This window comes from Gymnoscopelus braueri, assembly GCF_963280865.1.
Source record: "Gymnoscopelus braueri genome assembly, chromosome: 1".
Taxonomy (NCBI): Eukaryota; Metazoa; Chordata; class Actinopteri; order Myctophiformes; family Myctophidae; genus Gymnoscopelus; species Gymnoscopelus braueri.
The window spans coordinates 42,623,276-42,643,275 of NC_137603.1; the positions used below are offsets into that span (position 1 = coordinate 42,623,276).

The following is a 20,000-nucleotide window of genomic DNA, read 5'->3' on the forward strand; positions in this document are numbered from 1 at the left end:
ATCAAGATGGCAGAAGGCGGCCATCTTGGATTACAAAGATGGCCACCATGCAATATCTATAAAAGCCAATATCTCGGCTTCCAAGCCACTTAGAAGGTCAATCTTGGTGTCAAAATATACATTTTCTGGGACAAGGAATGCAATAAAACTATAGGGAATATCAATAAGTGACTAATTCAGCCAATATTAGATAATTTGGTAAATTCGGGCAATATATGTACACAATTATGCATGCTTCGTCTAGATTATGCACAACATCTCAGTGTGTGTGTGTGTGTGTGTGTGTGTGTGTGTGTGTGTGTGTGTGTGTGTGTGTGTGTGTGTGTGTGTGTGTGTGTGTGTGTGTGTGTGTGTGTGTTTATTAAACTTTGACAGATCTGACTCTTGTTATTTCCTATTTTTCCTATCTATTTTGTAGTATCGTTCCTATTGTTTCCTGTCTGCCTAGTTACTGTTTACCTGCCTTGTATCTCCTCCCTGTGATTATTAGTTATCTCCACCTGTGTCCTGTTAGTCCCTAGGGTGTGGGTGTGTCTGGATCTGGTTCCTGCCAGTGTGACCACCTGCATTCACTCACCTGCAATCATGCCTACAGTACTTAAGCCTCAGTCTCTCTCCAGTCTCTTGCCAGATTGCCTTGTGTTTACCCAAGCTCTCAAGCATTGTTCAAAATCAAGTTTTTTGCCCTAACTGATCTCTGTTCTGTTTTCTATACTACGTTTTTGCCCAGCCCTTGCCGGTACCTCTGCCTTCTCTGACTGCCCCTTTGGTTTTCGACCCCTTGCCTTACACAGTTTAGATTTTTTCCTGCCCCTTGCCAATCTCGTCTCTTGCACACAATGGATTGGGCTTTGTAGATCTCCAAAAGAGTTGATGTGGTCTGGGATACTTACATCACCAGCAGCATAAAAGAGTCAACAAGGGAGAAGCGAGGCAAAGGGATACGACGGAAGGTGGCTGGTCAGAACAAGCTGCCGGGGAATTGGCCAGATTTCCTGCGTGATCCTATAAACAAGCAGGAACTCTTTACCTTTCTCTCTGGGAAGATTGCATCCACCGCCTGGCCAGAGGGCAAGCTGGTCTTCATCACATCTGGCATCACAGTGGTCGGCACAGACACCAGCCACTCCATGCTGCCATGTAACCACGAAGAGGCCGACACCAGGATATTGATTCACCTGCTTGATGCCCTGGAACATGGCTGTTCTACCTGCTTGATACGCACTGTGGATACGGATGTTGTCGTTATCCTCATCGGCAAGTTCCATGCCCTGCTCACCAAGTATCCAGCTGCAGACATCTGGGTTGCTTTTGGCACTGGGAAGAACTACACCTATGTTCATATAAACACCATCTGCCATGCTCTGGGCAAAGACAAGTCCACAGCACTTCCCATCTTCCACTGTTACACAGGCTGTGACACAACATCAGCATTCTGCGGGAAAGGAAAGAAGTCAGCATGGGTGGCATGGAAGTCCTACCCTGAGGTCACCCAGGCCTTCAACTACATGGCAGAAAATCCATACACTTCAGTGACCATAGATGCCCAACACTTTCAGCTTCTTGAGCGTTTCACAGTCATCATGTATGATAAGACAAGTGATTTGGAATCTGTCAATGAAGCACGGCGAGAGTTGTTCTGCCAGAAGAACAAAACGATGGAACACATTCCACCAACGCAAGATTCACTGTTGCAGCACGTGAAGCGAGTTGTCTACCAGTCTGGGATCTGGTCCACGTCTGAACTGGCCCAGCAGCCGACACCCAGTCCAGAAGGATGGGGATGGACATTGGATGACAACAACCAGGTCTGGCTTCCTGTGTGGAGCATTCTACCGATGGCGTCAAAAGCCTGCAATGAACTGGTCAAGTGCGGTTGTAAACGTGGTTGTGGTGCAAGGTGCTCATGCAAGAAGGCACACTGGAATTGCACAGAGCTTTGCAGTTGTCAATGTGACAGATAATTTGAATGTCAATTCACTTCATGCTCCATTTTCTGTGTCTGACTGCTAACCGAGTTGAAAATTATGTAAATATGTTGCTAGAATGACCATATTTATTTGATCGTGGCACAAATAAACATCTAGTGGAATTCTCAATAGCTTTATTGCATTCCTTGACCCAGAAAATGTATATTTTGACACCAAGATTGACCTTCTAAGTGGCTTTGAAGCTGAGATATTGGCTTATAGATATTACATGGTGGCCATCTTTGAAATCCAAGATGGCCGCCTTCTGCCATCTTGATGACGTGGCTCCCCGTCCAAAATGAAACTTATGGTGATGGAGAGCATGTAGAAAAAATGTGGCGCTTTTGTCAGCCGTGTCCCCCTTTTTTTGTTAACAGCCCTGACTATTCTGGCTGAACTGGGGTTTAATATACCGGAGAGCTGTCTCCGGTACTCGTTCAGGCTGCGTACACACTGGAGAGTCAACCTCTATGTATGATTTTATGTTTTTTTGTTACTTGTTACTTATTTGTTGTGTGATATTTGTATGTACTCTATGGACCCCCTGTGTGTCTGGAATAAGGTTTGATTTGTATTGAATTGAATATGAGGAGAGAGAGAGAGAGAGAGAGAGAGAGAGAGAGAGAGAGAGAGAGAGAGAGAGAGAGAGAGAGAGAGAGAGAGAGAGAGAGAGATAGTTTTGCATTGCCTGTGGCATTAAGCTGATGAAGAGGAGAGGAACTGTATATTGAAGAAAAAGTAGAGGACACCATAGGAGTGTGTATGTGTGACTGTTGCGCACATGTGGATATTATGCATTATGCATGTGTGGGGGAGAGAGAGAGAAAGAGAGAAAGAGAGAGAGAGAGAGAGAGAGAGAGAGAGAGAGAGAGAGAGAGAGAGAGAGAGAGAGAGAGAGAGAGAGAGAGAGCGATGCCTGCAGGTTGTGTTTTTAAAAACAGCAGTGTGAGTTACTGGTCCACAGAGGAGACATATTGCTTCTTAATCTGCAGACCTCAGTGCGCAAACACACACACACACACACACACACACACACACACACACACACACACACACACACACACACACACACACACACACACACACACACACACACACACACATTTGAAATATTTATTTATGTCCACATTAATAGAAGTACAAGATGTACAAAGGACATAAACACTGCCAGTGCAGTCAGATGAAGGGAAAACAGCCAGGTACTAGTGCATGTAAGGCAGAGCATTGTTACATACAAAACAAAATATGGCATATTGTCGAACACAGCGGACAACAATCATGGGTAAAGGAAACAACGCCTCCTCCAAATTGAGCTGCTTCCTATAATAGCTGATATTGAGCAGTACCCTGCTAATTGTTTAGCCCTCCTTTTGGAGAGGCCGGCCATTTGAAGGCCCCTCACAACCAACTTGTGCACGTGTCCTAGACTACCAAAGATAAAAACCAAAAGTTTACATCTGTAGCCTAGCTGAGAGATGGTCTGCTCTAGCTGATGATATTTTAGCACTTTGGTTAGGAAGGCTTCCTCTAAGCTGTAATCAAAAGTACAGCCGACCTCGAGAATGAACACCTCCCTATGGTTTTCATTAACAACAATGACATCACGGGTGTTAGCTGAAATGTTAGACAACACAGAATCATCGTTACACGGGTTAAACATGCTCGGCTTCACAGTAGAATGCTTATACAGCATGATGGAGGACCTGAAAATAGTGATATATTTTGATATCAAATCCACTATTCTGTCATGCCTACTTATGTAGAGTCCCCTATACATGGCACCCATTTAAGATGTGGTACATGGTTTCAGCTATTTGCTCATGGCCATGATGTATACAGTGAGGAGCATGGTTGCCTGGAAACCAGATGGAGAGGTTAAGTTTAGATGGTAAAACCTGCAACCTCGCTTTCAGAGTAAAGACAACAATGCATTCGTCTAAAGCAACATTTTTGAACACAGAGTGTGCATTATTTCAAGATAACTGCTCACCTTCGATCTACCAGCCTCATATTTCAGTAGTTTACGCCTAACTGCTGTGCTTCATGTGTGTTCTCAGAGACAGCAAGCTGACCATGCTGCTGAGAGAGTCTCTGGGCAACATGAACTGCAGGACCACCATGATCGCTCACATCTCCCCCTCAGCCAGAGACTTCTCTGAAACGATGTCCACCATCCAGATGGCCTCACGCCTCCTCCGCATGAAGAAGAAAAAGACTAAAGTCAGCGTGGTATGCTCACATTCTGACTAAATACATCTCTGTTGCTGCCCACCACCACAGAGTCGGGGGGTTCGAATCCACCGTGGTGCATCAGGCTTTGTCGAGCGTCTATACGAACACAATTGGCCCGTGTTCAGGGGAGGGAAGCCGAGTCGGGAGGGTGTCATTTGTCATTGCACGTACGCACTCCTACGGGCTGGGGCGCCGCCTGTCAGCAGGGAGTGTTGGGCGGGAGGAGTAAGACGGAGACTCTACTGTATGTCCTCCCGGGGGGGGGGGGGGGGGGGGCTCCTCACTGGCAGGTGAGCCAGTAGGATACAACAGCAGTGACAACACACAGAAATGTGTGTGGGGAGGGAATAATTGGCATAACGACTACATTGCGGAGAAAAAGGGGTAAAAAGGCCCAAAGAAAACACTGTTGCTTTATAAACTGTTATTACTAAACCCGATACTACAGATATTTAAACAAAATTAAGTCAGTGTTGTGAGTTAACATTTTGATAAAATTTGAGTAATTCTTTCACTGGTGTGAATTTAGCGCATAACTCTTCAGTGCACTTTCCTTCCCTGTTTCCCCAACGTTCTTTCCTACCTCCTTGTCTCCTTCCTTCCGTCCTTCCTCTCTCCTCAGCAATACACCTCCAGTTCCTCAGGCGGGGAGAGTTCCTGCGAGGAAGGACGCATGCGTCGCCCCACTCACCTTCGACCTTTCCATCACCGCGGTGACACAGACTCTGACGTCCCGCTGCTCCGCCGTGACCCTGACGAATACTCCAGCAGCGAGCAGTCATGCGACACGGTGATCTATGTGGGTCCAAACGGGACGGCCATGTCAGACAGGGAGCTGACGGACAACGAGGGACCCCCGGAGTTTGTACCAATCATCCCATCTCTGCTCCTACAACAAACACACAATCACAGTCAGGTGTGAACGGTTAAAAATACATTTATAATAGACACTATATTCCAATACGATAACTTTGTGGTCAGATTTACTTTCATGTTGTAGCATCGTTCAGGACACTTTGAGTTGAGAAAATGAACGAATGCACGCTCATGAATCAATAGTGTAAAGTAGAAATAGAAACTCCCTTATTATTGTCCCTTGTTCAAGGGACAATAATAAAATATCAATAATATCAAATCAATAATAAAAAGTTGGCGGACATGGACAGAAAGAATAAAGATATTAGGAGGTGGGGTGTTTGCACATTTTCATTTATATCGAAGGAATGATACAAGATCAGGTTTTTTTAATGGAACAATGCACTAAACACTGCTTAATTTGTTCTCAAACAGGCCCAACCTCAAGAAGAGAACCAGACCCAGCCCTGTGGAACTCTGTCCCAGTCTCTGTCCCAGTCTCTGTCCCAGTCTCTGTCCCAGTCTCTGTCCCAGTCTCTGTCCCAGTCTTTGTCCCAGTCTCTGTCCCAGTCCACCCAGTCCCTACTGGGACAGCCTCTGGCCCCCGTCCCTGAAGAGGGAGGAGAGTGTCTGAAGTGTAACACCTTCGCTGAGCTGCAGGAGAGACTGGACTGTATTGATGGCAGTGAGGAGGTGAAGAGAGAGAGAGAGAGAGAGTGTTATCTAATGCAGCTGCAGTACTACTAAATACAACTGAATGTTATTTAATATACAACTAATCTACTCTGTTATATTCTATTGTGTGTTATTTTCTATTAAATTATGTTGTAATAGATCTATATGAAAATAAATACAAGTATTGTGCTTTGTGTTTTTTTGTTATGTAACCTAAACTTTGCATCCCTCCATCCATCCATCCATCCGTCTATACTTATACTTATCTTTCTTTCCTTAATTCCTTCTTTCTTTCTTCATCAATCTGTCCATCCTGTTTTTAGGTCGCTAAGTTTGAGGAGGTACCTGCCAGTAAACAGGAAGTCAAACAGGAGCCAGCCTCAGTGTCACCTCCTGTTCCTGCTCTTGGAGCAGGTGCAGACTCTGTACATGAAGGTAATGAACTTTACCACAGGTGCCCCATGTCAAAACATGTATATAAGCAGTGTTGGGGGTAACAGTGTTAGAAATAACGCGGAATACTGTAACGGAATGCTTTTATGGGTAACGTAGTAACCCAACGCATTAGTTTTGCAATTAAAGTACTCGTTACTTAGTTACTTAGTTACCTTTTCCAAATTAATGGCGTTACTTCGTTACATTTAAGACCTTTTCCTTTGTTGCCACAAAGGAAAAGGAAAATCCATCCGACGCATTTGCGGTGCTTCCTGATCAATGAACAAGCTCGTCTCTGTCAGCGGAGACATGTTACACAGAAATCGGTGACCGGGCCAGCGGTCTGTGGTGATTGCGTAATCATTCATATTCAACAGATCATCGTGTGACACACGGCTGCCGGCTGGTGTCGCACCTGTGCGACATGTCGGAGACAGAGAGGTCCTTCACAATATAACTTAAACCCACTCATTAAAGCGTAATGAAACACTTGTTTCCAATGTGGTCCTGCAACTGCACTCTTGATTTGATATTTATCAAACTTCCTCGCAGAGGGGTTTTAATCGTCGGTAATGCAAAAATTATCTAACAAGTTACTTTTCTCAGAAGGTAGTCCTGTAACAGAACAGAATACTTTTTAATGGCGGTAATCCTGTAACGTAACAAGTTACTTTTAAAAGTAACGTTACCCAACACTGTATATAAGACTATATACTGTAAGAGTGCATTCAGTCATGCACTCTATGCATGACTGAATGGATGTGTCCTATCAGGGGATATGAGAACCTTTGCTGTAGGGATGCATTTCTTTTTGGAACCAGCGAAGCTCTCCTTATCTTTATGCTATCAATGACCTTCCGACTGGTTTGATTCCCAACATACTGTCCTGGAAACAACGGCTACTACTAATTCCTGCTGGAGAACATCTTTAGTTGCTAAGTCACAGTTTCCCATACCTCCTCAGGTTCCTCAGCTCCTGGAGGAGGTGAAGTGGATCTCCCCTCCTCCTCTCCCCCTGCTTGTGAGAGGAGAACCAATGACCAGCAACTCCAGGACATCAGGGAGGTGGTGGAGGAAGCTGAGCTAGCCCAGACCATGATCCACAGTCTGGCCCAGAGCTCTGGTTCCTCTGTGCTGTCTGGAACTAAGAGAGTCCCTGGGAGCAGCAACACCACCTCCAGCTCCCTGCAGAGAACCGGGAGTGGCAGCCTCCATGACAGGTGAGTTTGTTTCAGTAGAATTCTGTAAAAAAAAGTCACATTTCAGTAGAACTTGTGCAGAACTTAAGTAGTGTATCTGTCTTGAAGTTATTCATAACCTCCCACTTCCACTAAACTCACCAGGATAAAGTTCTTCTAAGCAGTGTTTGACTAAACAAAGGTCTACATAATGAATAGTGAATCCAATACTGGAAGTTAAAAACAGCCAACAAAAGAATAGGTTTTCAAACCTTTAGCCAGACAAGCTTTACCCTCTCCTGAACACTGTATCCAATGAGCTTCCATGATGGATGGAAGTGGTATTCTGCTCCACAAACCTCTGACAAACTGAGAGGTCAAATGTCCTGTTTTGCCTCTAGGGTCAGATAATTAGCTGACCGCGTGAATCTTTTTCCTTTGAGTTATACATATGCCGGTAAACGGCAGACAATGACTGTCCTATATCAGCAAATATCCATCTTCTCTTTGTGCATGTGCAGGTACACTGTGCATGAGGTTCATGTATGTGTGATGCTGGCCCACAAGGGTTCTCACCTCATCTTGATTGTCATTAATTTAAAGTAGTTTATCGTGGCTCGGATTGCTGGCCTAGCGGTCCGGGGGCTCTAATGTAGCCTGACATTGCATGTTCGAGTCCCGTTCCTAACGATTTTTGCTGCATGTCTCTCCCTATTTCGCTCTCCCTGTTTCCTGTCCAAGTTTTTATTATCATGATTCCAAGCTATTCCTTTTAATAAGAACTGTGTCTGAATTAAATGAAATGTCTTCTTCATGTCGTCAGCCGGGAGTCTCTGAGCACGGGCAGTAGTAGCGACAGTAAGACACGCCCCCTGGGGTCACCTCGCCTCGGTATCGCTAGTCTGGCCAGAACTTCAGAGTACAGGTAGACTGCACTCACACACACACACACACACACACACACACACACACACACACACACACACACACACACACACACACACACACACACACACACACACACACACACACACACACACACACACACACACACACACACACACACACACACACAAACAAACAAACCACATTGACTTATATTCATCTTCATCTTACCCTAATCTTGACCATGTCCGATCTTACCTTAACCCTTACCCAAAATGTTTACTCTATCAGTAACCTTACAGATACATGCCTAACCTTAACCCTTACTCTAACCTTAACACTAACAGATACACGCCTAACCTTAACCCTTACTCTAACCTTAAAGTAATACAATGCAGGTCCACAAATAACAATTTTTAGCAGCCTCTGCTGGTCATTACCGTCACTGCAGGTCGTTCGTTTATTCCTGCGTTACCCAGAATTCCATTTGTTTTCACCGGAAGACGGAAGCGTTTCAAAAAGCGTTCTTTTAATTGTTTTATACTATCTGCGGATCGTTTCTCTTAGCCAGTGGAGCTTTAGTTACCGTGAGCTGTGTTTTCTTTTGCTGTTGTTTTTTGATCTTCAAATCCTACAATTTCTTAAAAACAGCGTGAGATTCCTTTTTGTTATTAGCGCGGTAGTTCCTGGCCAAACAGGAAACCGGTGCGGTAGTTCCTGGCCAAACAGGAAACCGGTGCATTTTCGTTTCCGTTTTCCGGCCGGATGACGTCATTTTCGCGGGAATGACTACCCTAGCCACCGTTTCAATATAAAATAGTTTATAAAAGGCTTTTGGGGGTGAAATTCATGGAGTGGGTGTTGTGAAACATCTGCCACTCACAAAAGATATACAATTTAACTTTAGTTTTGTTGAAAAAGTTACCTAGTATTACTTTAACACTAACAGATACAGATACATGCCTAACCTTAACCCTTACTCTAACTTTAACACTAACAGATACATGCCTAACCTTAACCCTTACGCTAACTTTAACACTAACAGATACATGCCTAACCTTAACCCTTACTCTAACCTTAACACTAACAGATACATGCCTAACCTTAACCCTTGCCCTAACCTTCACCCACAGATACATGCCTAATCTTAACCCTTACCGTAACATTAACCATATCAACCTGTCCTTAACCCTGAGATTAATGAGATAATGAGATTTAGTCTTTATCCTTTTTAACATATATGTGCAAATATATGTTGATGCGTAGGCTACGCATTTTTGTCATTAAATATGTCAATCAATCAAACCCTGGATACCTGACGAAGGTCGTAGACCGAAACTTTGTAATAGAATACTTGTTGGCTGTAAGTGAAGTGTCATTGTGTTGGATCTCCATTTTTTCATGTTTCATGCACTGGTTGCCTGCTCCTACGCACCTGTCCCAGTAGGTGTGCAAAAGGACATTTCACACAAAAAATAAATGTTGCAAATATATACAATAAGACATTACAAATTAGTGGATATAAACAACAATGGAAGACAGGCTGAGCTGAGGACAGCAGCTTAACAACAGATAGAACCTGAGTGATGACATGTTGTGTATGTGTGTATCCAGACCTCCATCCTCTCCTTCTCAAAGGTGTAAGGTGTTCACTCAGAAAGGGGTGACGCAAGGAAACCCCCCTCTCTCAGCTCAGGACAGCCAGACTGGAGACCGTATGTATCTTATTATGAATACTCAGGGTAATACACTGTATATAAATATACGTCTGTCTGTCTGTGTGTGTGTGTGTGTGTGTGTGTGTGTGTGTGTGTGTGTGTGTGTGTGTGTGTGTGTGTGTGTGTGTGTGCGTGTGCGTGAGTGTACATAGTTTTGTTCATTAATTTCCTATGGTGTATTAAGTCTTTTGTGATGTATTCAGTGGGGGTTTCAGTTTAACAGGTGGGTGGTAGTTGTGGTTAATGAGGGGAATGTATTTCATAATTACTCTCCTGGGAACTACATCTCTTCTTCACGGTACATTGTGGTGTTGCAATTTTTTGCCTCTGGTGCTCATTTTTCCCACTAATAATCTTTCTTTAAGTAATAAAGAAAGACTAGCTGTCCATCAATTTTGCCTTCATGGTGTGGTAATTTTTACCACTAATTCATATAGTATCCAGACAATACTGAAAGCATTTGTAATTTGAATGAAAATGAATGAACAATACTGAATGTTTGTGTTGCCTCGTATATAATTACTATTGGTTTGAATATGACAGTGGGGTCACTTAAACTCTTCAGTTAGACTGTGTGCATGATTACTCTTGGACATAAAGTGCAACGTCTGTTGCATTTGTGATTAGGGCTGTCACTATTATTACATAATCACCTAATCCCAAAGGGCAACACACTATAGTACTTGGGCGACTTTATTTAATGTTATAGATAAACTTTATTTTATCCCGCTACTCCTCCCACAGTTTTGGCGGCACACACTCAAGCCATATGTCAAATCGACCGGCTGCATCGGGAATCGTTTCTTCCATTTTGCTAAGCGATATGTTGTATAGTTTAATTCATATACATTTATTAGTGAATACATTTTTCCCATTTCCCGGTCGTGTACTCAATGAATCGCCAAAAGCATTTCCACTTTGACCCATAGGAGGCGCCACTAAATGCGCAAAATGTAACCATGACAATGTAATTGGCTTGCAAAATTTGTGGGAGGAGACTTCTTAAAAAGAAAACGCCATATATCACGAATGTGGGATCCGATCAGCTGTAAATTTGAATCGCACGTCGCATATTCCTCCCAGCGTATTCCTCAGGTCCTGGCGGCTGCAACTCACGACTCGCGCCCGTGCAACACACTTGCAATTTCCCTAAAACATTTTCCATAGTAGTGGAATTGTGAGCTTGTAGATTGGCTATTTCCACTATTTAAATATGTTTTTTAGTAGTAGTTTAGTAGTCAGTTATTGGTACCCGTTATTGTCAGTAATTTTTTTGTATATTGAAACTATTTATCTTATGAGAACTTCTTGCTTACAAAGCCTAAAAGGCAAACAGAATTTTTGTTTTAGTTTTTTTTACAGTTAAATCGCAATTATTTGTATGACAATTCATCGTCAAGTACAATCACATGATGGTGACCCTATTTATGATCCTGCAGACAGCTTGGCAGCAGACAGCGGTCGGTCGTCCACAGAGTCCCTGTTGTCCAGGACGTCTCCTGTAGGAATGAGTCCACAGCTTCCAGAGCCGGCCCCGTCTCTGTCAGCCAGCCTGGGCTCAGCAGAGACGCTATGCGATGATGAAGTCCCACAAATCCCCATGGACACTCACAAGGATGGTGAGATGCATTGCACTCTAAAATCCCCAATTTATTTAACTGAGAGTATACAAAATCTAAATGTAACCAAATGGACATTTGTACACTCTCTCAAAGTTAAGAATGTAGGGTTTTGTCCAAACGCGTTCATGTTGATAGGAAAACAAGCCAAAACACATTCCCATTAGATTAACAGCACAACAATTGTATTATTTTTCTGTCTCACCGTAATAACTACTGGACATTATAGCTAGCTAGCTACCGAGCTAGCTGATCAACTAGGCTTTTTCATTTGGTATCCAGGAAACTAAGTTCACTAGAAAAGTACACTCCTCTGAGCACAGATCCCCGCCAGGCCAGGTTGCCTACCCAGGGCTAGCACCTGTTATAGCACGATTTGAGGCCGATTTGAAAACCTTTGGGGTGGCAGATCTTCCTTGGCCTACTCAGAGTGTGTGTGCAAAGTTTCATACCAATCGGACACTGCATTCATAATTTGTGGCATTTTGTGTAAAATGGGCCCCTCCTGCAAACTTTGAAATCCAGCCAAACAAAGCAGTAGTAGCAACTTAGCACCATTCAGGTGAATGAAGATTAAAACATTTTAGGCAGGTCGACCCCCAGTGAAGACTTGCTGCATTACCCGGGTATGTGCGCAGTCAAAGCACCCAGAGCTAACAAAGTACATCCCATAGCCTGGGGGACCGTAACCGTGACAACAGACCCCATGGGCGCGCAAGCATGTGCACGTTGTCCCCGTGGCTGCCCATGCATGCGCACGTGGCCATGCATGTGGAAAAGTAAAAAATATCGTTCTTGAGTGTCTGTACATGGTAATGATCTAATGCCTGTGTGCAACTTCAGATCAATTGCTGAACCCACTGAGGAAAAAAACGTGTTCCGACAGACAGACAGACAGATATTTCCTTAATTATGTGAGAATATACTGTAGGTGAAAGTCATTACTATTGTAAGTTTGAAAACATGTGTATGTTGTGTAAACTCATTTTGTTTCTTCTCTCCTCCTCTACTTGCATCTCCAGGCCCAGCAGAGCCTGCAGCCCCAGTAGGGCCTCTCTCTTTGGGAGAGGATGAGCTGGTGTTCAGTCTGGAGGACCAGGATCCCTTTGCTCGTCCAGTCAGCATCATGAGCTTCAACAGTGATGGTTGCTCTGTCGCTGCCCTGACCTCAGGGTCGCGACCCGTCAGCATCATCAGCAGTATCGGAGAAGATGGAACTGTGGACCATTATGGGATGTCTGCTGTCACGGCAACATCCTCCACCGTTCCAGAAGTAGTTGCCAGGGCAGAGGTCAGTATGACTGACCTGTTTTAAAGTTACGATAATGCAAACAACACTGTCTGCCCCAAAGCAAAAATGTTGATACAATAATTTAAATATATCAAACCACAACCCTAGTGTTTACTGTGTGGGTACCATGTCGTGCTGCAGGTGGCGATGGCCAGGCTGCGTGTGGACGGGGAGGCGCTGGCCACAGTGATGCCTAGCTGTGGTTCGTCCATCTCCTCCTGGCTCAGTGATCTGAGCGTAGGCAGTGAAGCAGACCAGTCCCTCCACAGCTTCAGCCAGTCAAACCAGAGCCAACATGGAGAGGCCCTGGCTGATCCTGACCTCAATCACAGCGTCTCCTCTGCGGGAGAGGTCCCCGATGGTTGTGGCAGCTCAGGAACCCAGAGAAGAGGGAGTCTGGAGGGAGAAGTGTTTCTCTCTGACAGTGGGAGTGAGAAGGGGACCCCGACCAAAGACAGGCTGAAGAAACTGCCACCATCCATGGTTAAAACCAACATCCAAGTGCTGGGGCCGTCTGGTCACTTTTCACCTTTCAAGACCACCATCAGCGTTCACACATGTGTGGCTGTGAAGCCGCTGAACATCTCCTCACCAACAAAGACCAACAAAGACCAAACCCCATATTTAGCTTCGCTCTCCAGTGAGATGAGCTTTGAGGACCCCTGGCTGAAGCGTGGTGTGGAGAAAGGGCGGTCCAAGGAGCTTCTGTGTGAGGAGAAACAGGTCCAAGGCCCAGCAGAGAAGGCTGGAGCTGGAGATCAACGGAAATCCTGCAAGGATGGTGAGAGACATTCTGTAGTGTCACAATTTATCATTATTTTAGGTTGAATCAGTTTATGTCTCATAAATAAATTGATAATAACATAGCATGTGCACGTCCGTAATAGTTCACCAAATATTAGTCATCTTTAAATTCCCAATACAACACAGCAACATAACTTTTTTCTTTTACCCTTTCCAGTACAAGGTGGGGACCGCGGGAGCTCCAGTTCAGGTGGTGAAATGGTCTCCTCTCCAGATTGTTGTAAGAGATTGGTAGATGGCTGTGAGATGATTGCTGTGGTTGCCCATGGAGATGGTCTGAGTGGCGCGTATAGCCTTGACCTCCACCGTACAGCCAGCCTCCCTCGCTGGCATCGACTCAATCGCCATGACGGTTTAGATAAAGCAGAGTACCGCAGTCTGGGACTCGCCGCCTCGACTCCCTGCTCCCCCTGCGCCACGCTGGACAGACGAGGATCCACCGGAAAACAGGGCATCTTCTCCCACAAGAGAGGAGGAATCCCTCCACTTCCTCCTGTACGGAAGTCCAGTCTGGACCAAAGGAACCGGGCCACTGGTCACCCACTCAGCCCGCTCCACCAGCCCAACCACGGCTCCAGTGCAGACAGCAGTCGGCTCTTCAGTGCCAAGCTGGAGCAGCTAGCGAACAGAACCAACTCGCTGGGACGAGCCCACAGCTCCCACAGCTCTCAACACTATGACTGCTTCTCCCTGGAGCGGGGAGGGAGTCTGAGAGGAGGAGGAGCAGCTAGGGGCGACAGCGCCATGCCTCGTACAGGACGCAGCCTCACAAGAGGCGGGTCTCTGTCCTCCCACAGTACCAGTATGAGCTCCAGTGCTGGTCCTGGCAGCGCTCCACAGTCGCCAATTAAAGCCAGCAGCCAATCAAAGATCTCGGCAGTGAGTAAGCTGCTGATGGCCAGCAGTCCTAAAGGGAGGAGTCTGTCTGCCTCCAGCACCAAGACTCTGAGCTTCTCCACCAAGTCTCTCCCTCAGGCCGTTAACCGCAGCTCCAGCCTTCCTCCCAATGGAAAGGTAATGTCTCCTTTTATTGATTTCACGGACTCTGCTCACCAGACATGAGTGTTGACCACACGTGAAATTGTTTCTTCCCCTAACATCAGTTTTAAAGGAAGCTCATGGGCATGGCACATTTGATAGTTTCAAAGTTGTTCAATTTAAGAAAGACCAAATTCATTATTTGACCCACAAAATAGAATCTATATACAAGCTGTTTCATTAGCTTGCCCGGTGTTGCTGGCGTTATTGTGCTGACAATGCATCACAAAACAATGCATTGTCAGCGTGTTCAGGTTTCAGTACATAGCATCGGCCGGGTTGTTGTGTGAGGCAAATAGGCTCTCTCGCTCCCTCCCTCCCTCTGTCCCTCTGTCCCTCTCCCTTTCTCCCTCCCCCTCTCAACCCCCCCCCCTTTTCCCTCCCTCTTCCTATCCCTCTCTCCCTCCCCGTCTCACTCTCCATCTCTCTCTCCCTCACTGATCGAGCTCTGGTCTGACATTACAGACAAGTTGAGAAACAGAAACCGTTGCCTAAAAACTCTTCCTAATAACATTGATTTGAACTGTCGATGATCTCTAGGCATGTGATGTAAGACACAACAGAAATCATTATCAATTAAAATCTAGCAATTAAAAACAATATAACATATTTACAACGTTACAAGTTAGATGCTTAATCATTCAGTTCAATCATTCAACAAGTGCTTTATTGGCTCTGTTAAAACATATGAGCACATACATGTGAGAGGATTTTTGGGAAAGCTGCGCTGGAGTCTCCCAACTTGGGTAGTCTACAGTAGGCTACATCTTTCTGGAGTTATGTGCAACCTTGGTTAAGGATATAAACTTGACGCTCGAATGCCATAGCTGTGCCCAGCGCAAGTGATCTTCATTGTGGGTTTTGGCCATGGGACCGCATCGGGAGATCAGAGAGATCAATCCAGCCCACCACCACACACCAGCCTTCATCCATTTGCATTCATCAATCATTCCATAAACGTTTAAATTATGATGACAGCCCCAGGCTATTTCTCATAAACGTGGTGTCACGGCCATGGAGGACGCAGGACTCCTTTATTTAGAAAAACAGCAGTGTGCGTGTCTCCACTCCAGCATGCCCCCAGGGGTTAAATTAAAACCAAAACGTATTCCGTGATTGGTGTCATTCAACAACGTACGCCCATGGGACACAGACACCGCACAGGCTATTTATTATTTAATTCATGATTTGTTTAGGATATATGGGTCTACTGATGGCTTGAATAAAAATATATGCATATCTTTTTCTTTTTTTTCTTCCCCAGACTGCATTCTTCTGACTATATCATGACACTTTGTAGTTGACTTGTGCTGTTACGAATGCAGTCGTATTTTTGTTTTATTTGTGTTATATTTTCTTATTGGATGTGTCTGCGTCAGGTATCGGTCTGTGCCATGTGTATGCAAATAGCGTGTGCCATTCCACGCATATGATAGGCATGTGTGCTGTGTAGCTGTGTGTGAATCCATGTAGATGATTGGTGGGGTAACTTCACATGTTAGAGAAGTTCCTCTGCGTGGCTGTATTCACCCATTTTGGATGCTGTCAATGCACTGAATGGGACATTATCACGTTTAATCAGACTATTGATTGGTCTAAGTATGTGAGATACTGACCTACCCACGTTTAATCAAACTATTGATTGGTCTAAGTAGTTGAGATACTGACTTACCAACGGGGCTCAGTTGGTGTTTTGTATAAAGTATAGTTTTGGACCGCGGCGGAGGCGCGCCGTCTCAAGCGAACTTGAGCCACTAGAGGCACTACCGAGCTAAAGCGAGCGAGTTGCCGTGTCGAACGTTGCGAACTTCGCTTGAGCCGACTCAGCGTCGTCCGAGTTATGCACTGATAGGCACAGAATAGTAAATCATGTTTTGGTGTGAGCATTTGCCCCAACTTTCATCAACCCACAGAATAACGACAAAACACCTACTGAGCCCCGTCCCGTCCAGCAGGGAGCCTCTTCTGGCTCCTGGTCGACCCAGTCTTTGAGTCGCAGCCGAGGGGGAAGCCTAGCTGCCAAGTTGCCTCTGCGGGCCGTGAACGGTCGGATCTCTGAGCTCCTCCAGGCCAGTGCAGGCCCTCGCTCCAGAGGCCATGCGGCAGGAGGAGGCTCCGATCCTGTGGAGGAGAGAGGAGCTGAAGGGGCAAGGTAATGAATCATCATTTTCAATTGGCTTGATGTCTTATAACTAAATCCATTGAATAAAGTTGTAGTATTAAGTATGTATACTACTATAGTAAATATACTAGTGTTAGGAAAAACTCTAACTAGATGTTTTGTTTTTAACCACGATCGAATATTTGAGAATTATAATTGTAAGTTGTAAATAGTGCACATTGCACAGTACAATTATATACATAAATAGAGTGATGATATGGAATAAACATGAGACCTATTTAGTATTCAAGAGGACACATGCACATACAGATATCGCACATTTATAGAAGAATATAATACATACATAATACATAGAATAATTTACAGTAGGCTACATAATATACATACATAATCTACATAGATGGCATAATTTACATAATACATAGATAGCATAATTTAGATAATATACATAGACGGTACAATATAAATATACTATACATACAGCAGTATTCTTTTATGGTATTGTGTTTTTTGCATTTTTCTACACATACATACAGTATTAATGATTGCTCCTTGTTCAGTGCTCCTAGTGGAGGAGGAGGTGTTGTTGGAGGTGCAGTTGGAGGTGTTGTTGGAGGTGTTGTTGGAGGCGCAGTTGGAGAGGAGAAGCCTTCAGAGGTCCCCAGCCTGCCGTCTCCCTACAGTAAGATCACAGCACCCAGAAGACCTCAGCGCTGCAGCAGTGGACATGCTAGTGACAACAGGTACGGTAAAATATTAAGTAAAAATAAGTACATTGCAAACAAACATAATCAATCACTTCTTTCAGCCCCACAAATTCATTCATGAATAAAATAAATTCATTTCAATGTCGCCCTGTATCGCAGGGTTATAAAAAAAAGAAAAGACAAAAAAGAACGAAGACTGTTCTTATTAAGCGTGATGTTTCTGTACTGAAGCGTTCCATTTGATGTGATCTCATGGTCCAACAGCAGTGTACTGAGCGGAGAGTTGCCCCCGGCCATGGGGAAGACGGCGTTGTTCTACCACAGCGGCGGAAGCAGTGGATACGAGAGCATGCTGAGAGACAGCAGCGAGAACACAGGAAGTACCTCCTCCGCCCAGGACTCCCTCAGCGAGCACAGCTCGGCCACTTCCTCCTCCAGACGAAGTTCTAAGAGCAGCAAGAAAAGTCGCAGCACCACAGGTAGGACCAATTGAAAATATAATTATGGTTGCTGTCGGGCGGAAACCTTGTATGTCCAAAACCGTTAATTTTCAGGAAATGTTCAGTAAAAAAGGACCTGTGTGGATCCAGTGTAGTTATTATTTAGTCACAAGCTCTTGTTAATACTTTTCATTGGTTAAATATTTATAAAACCCACAGACACACTTAACCACTTTCACTTATTATTTTTGCTACTTTTGTGTGACACTGTAGTATGACAAAGTAGGACATTCATTTACGAAAAAACATGAAAAGCTGAATTATGGAGATACAAGGTTTCTGCACTACAGCAACGATACAGTAGAAAAAAAAATCACCTATAATCTGTGCCGGTGCCAGACAGTGATCAAAATAATAAAGTGACAGTAATAATAAAACTATGAAAAGGGGCATCTTTAATGATAAGACTGAAAGCTTTGAGAGAAGTGATACAATATGTGAAATAAAGTCTATGAGAAAGGCTAAGAAATAAAATGAGATAAGACAGATTGAAAGCCAGGTGGAAAGGTGACCTTGCAGCCAGTCTTGAAATGGTAATTGGAATTTGCTGATGGTAGCTAGATAATGAATATAGATATACCCTCTCACACACACACATACACACACACACACACGCACGCACGCACGCACACACACACACACACACACACAGCCACACACACGCACGCACACACACACACACACACGCACGCACGCACACACACACACACACACACACACACACACACACACAAAATCAGCTAATTTCAGGCCCATGACACTGTGCGAGATAATCTGACGTCAGCAGGGGGGGGGGGCAAGGGGGGCGTCATCCGTGATGATAGATAACTGTATGGATGGTACTGTGATTTAACAGTGAATGTCCTTATACTGTGAATAGATACTGAATAGATAGAGCGAGCTCAGGCGAGCCATGCCGAAGGTGGCAAAGTCCACTTCAGCCGACTCAGCGCCAATGGAGTTACGTCCCGATAGGGACATAATCGTAAATTGTAAACCCCCCCATCAAACGTGGCTGAGTATGTTCTGGTTGCCAGAAATACCTGGTGGGTCTGACTGTTCCGAGGTCACTGGATTTATGGGCCATGCACCCCGACCGTTCCGAGATTGCTGGATTTGACTGGAACGAGTGGACTTTGGTGGCCAGACATACGTGGTCCGACCGTTCCGACGCCGCCGGATCTGACCCGGGGCGAGCGTGTTTTGGGGCGAACGTTCTTGTATTCACACAGTGACATGACCTGTAACTGAAGCCATAAACAATGGCACAAATGTCATTCAGAATTTCCGGGATTTCATTTTGGCACCCCACTTAGGATGTCGCCCTAGCCAGCTGCCTATCGTCTGACTGTGTGTATCAGTAGGAAGATACGGCCCTGAACAGTTCATATGTGTTGGAATGTTAACATTCTCTGACAAGACTGAAGAGTGACAGTGTCACTCAATGTCACTCTTCTTGTCAGTTTGAAATAATCTGTAAGGAGAATAAGGTCATCTGTTAAAACATTTAAGGATTTCTGAAATCGTTCCACTATTATTTGAGTAAAATGTTGCTGACACAGCCTATTGGAGGTATAATTAGTCCATGTCTGTTTATAGCAACAATAAGCTCTGCCGCTGTCCTCAAGGCTTCATACTATAGATAGAAAAATAATACACACATGTAGAGACAGCTGTGATATACTGTATGCCTAAGGCTGAAATCACATTAGCACACACACGCACGCACGCACGCACGCACGCACGCACGCACGCACGCACGCACGCACGCACGCACGCACGCACGCACGCACGCACGCACGCACGCACGCACGCACGCACGCACACACACACACACACACACACACACACACACACACACACACACACACACACACACACACACACACACACACACATACATACACACACCCTGTTAACCCATATGGTGCCCTCTTGCTACCTGCAGAGAGCTGATGAGTCAATGTGACT

The 20,000-nt window shown here is 44.9% G+C and overlaps 1 protein-coding gene across 2 annotated transcripts in view; it reads left to right on the top strand.

The window, feature by feature from the left end:
- Positions 1–20,000, top strand: part of kif26ba (kinesin family member 26Ba) — a 112,650-nt gene that overhangs the window by 85,360 nt on the left and 7,290 nt on the right. Inside the window, exons 12-26 of one of the 2 annotated variants that reach the window (XM_080436921.1) lie at positions 4,028–4,199; positions 4,825–5,118; positions 5,493–5,750; positions 6,056–6,167; positions 7,132–7,387; positions 8,169–8,270; positions 9,845–9,945; positions 11,388–11,567; positions 12,590–12,858; positions 13,000–13,639; positions 13,820–14,676; positions 16,614–16,852; positions 17,383–17,426; positions 17,463–17,565; positions 17,794–18,008. In XM_080436921.1, the coding sequence (XP_080293047.1) occupies positions 4,028–4,199; positions 4,825–5,118; positions 5,493–5,750; positions 6,056–6,167; positions 7,132–7,387; positions 8,169–8,270; positions 9,845–9,945; positions 11,388–11,567; positions 12,590–12,858; positions 13,000–13,639; positions 13,820–14,676; positions 16,614–16,852; positions 17,383–17,426; positions 17,463–17,565; positions 17,794–18,008 (3,842 nt within the window). Of the gene's footprint in view, positions 1–4,027; positions 4,200–4,824; positions 5,119–5,492; positions 5,751–6,055; positions 6,168–7,131; positions 7,388–8,168; positions 8,271–9,844; positions 9,946–11,387; positions 11,568–12,589; positions 12,859–12,999; positions 13,640–13,819; positions 14,677–16,613; positions 16,853–17,382; positions 17,566–17,793; positions 18,009–20,000 lie in introns of both variants that reach the window. The other variant, XM_080436920.1, reaches the window with a different exon arrangement.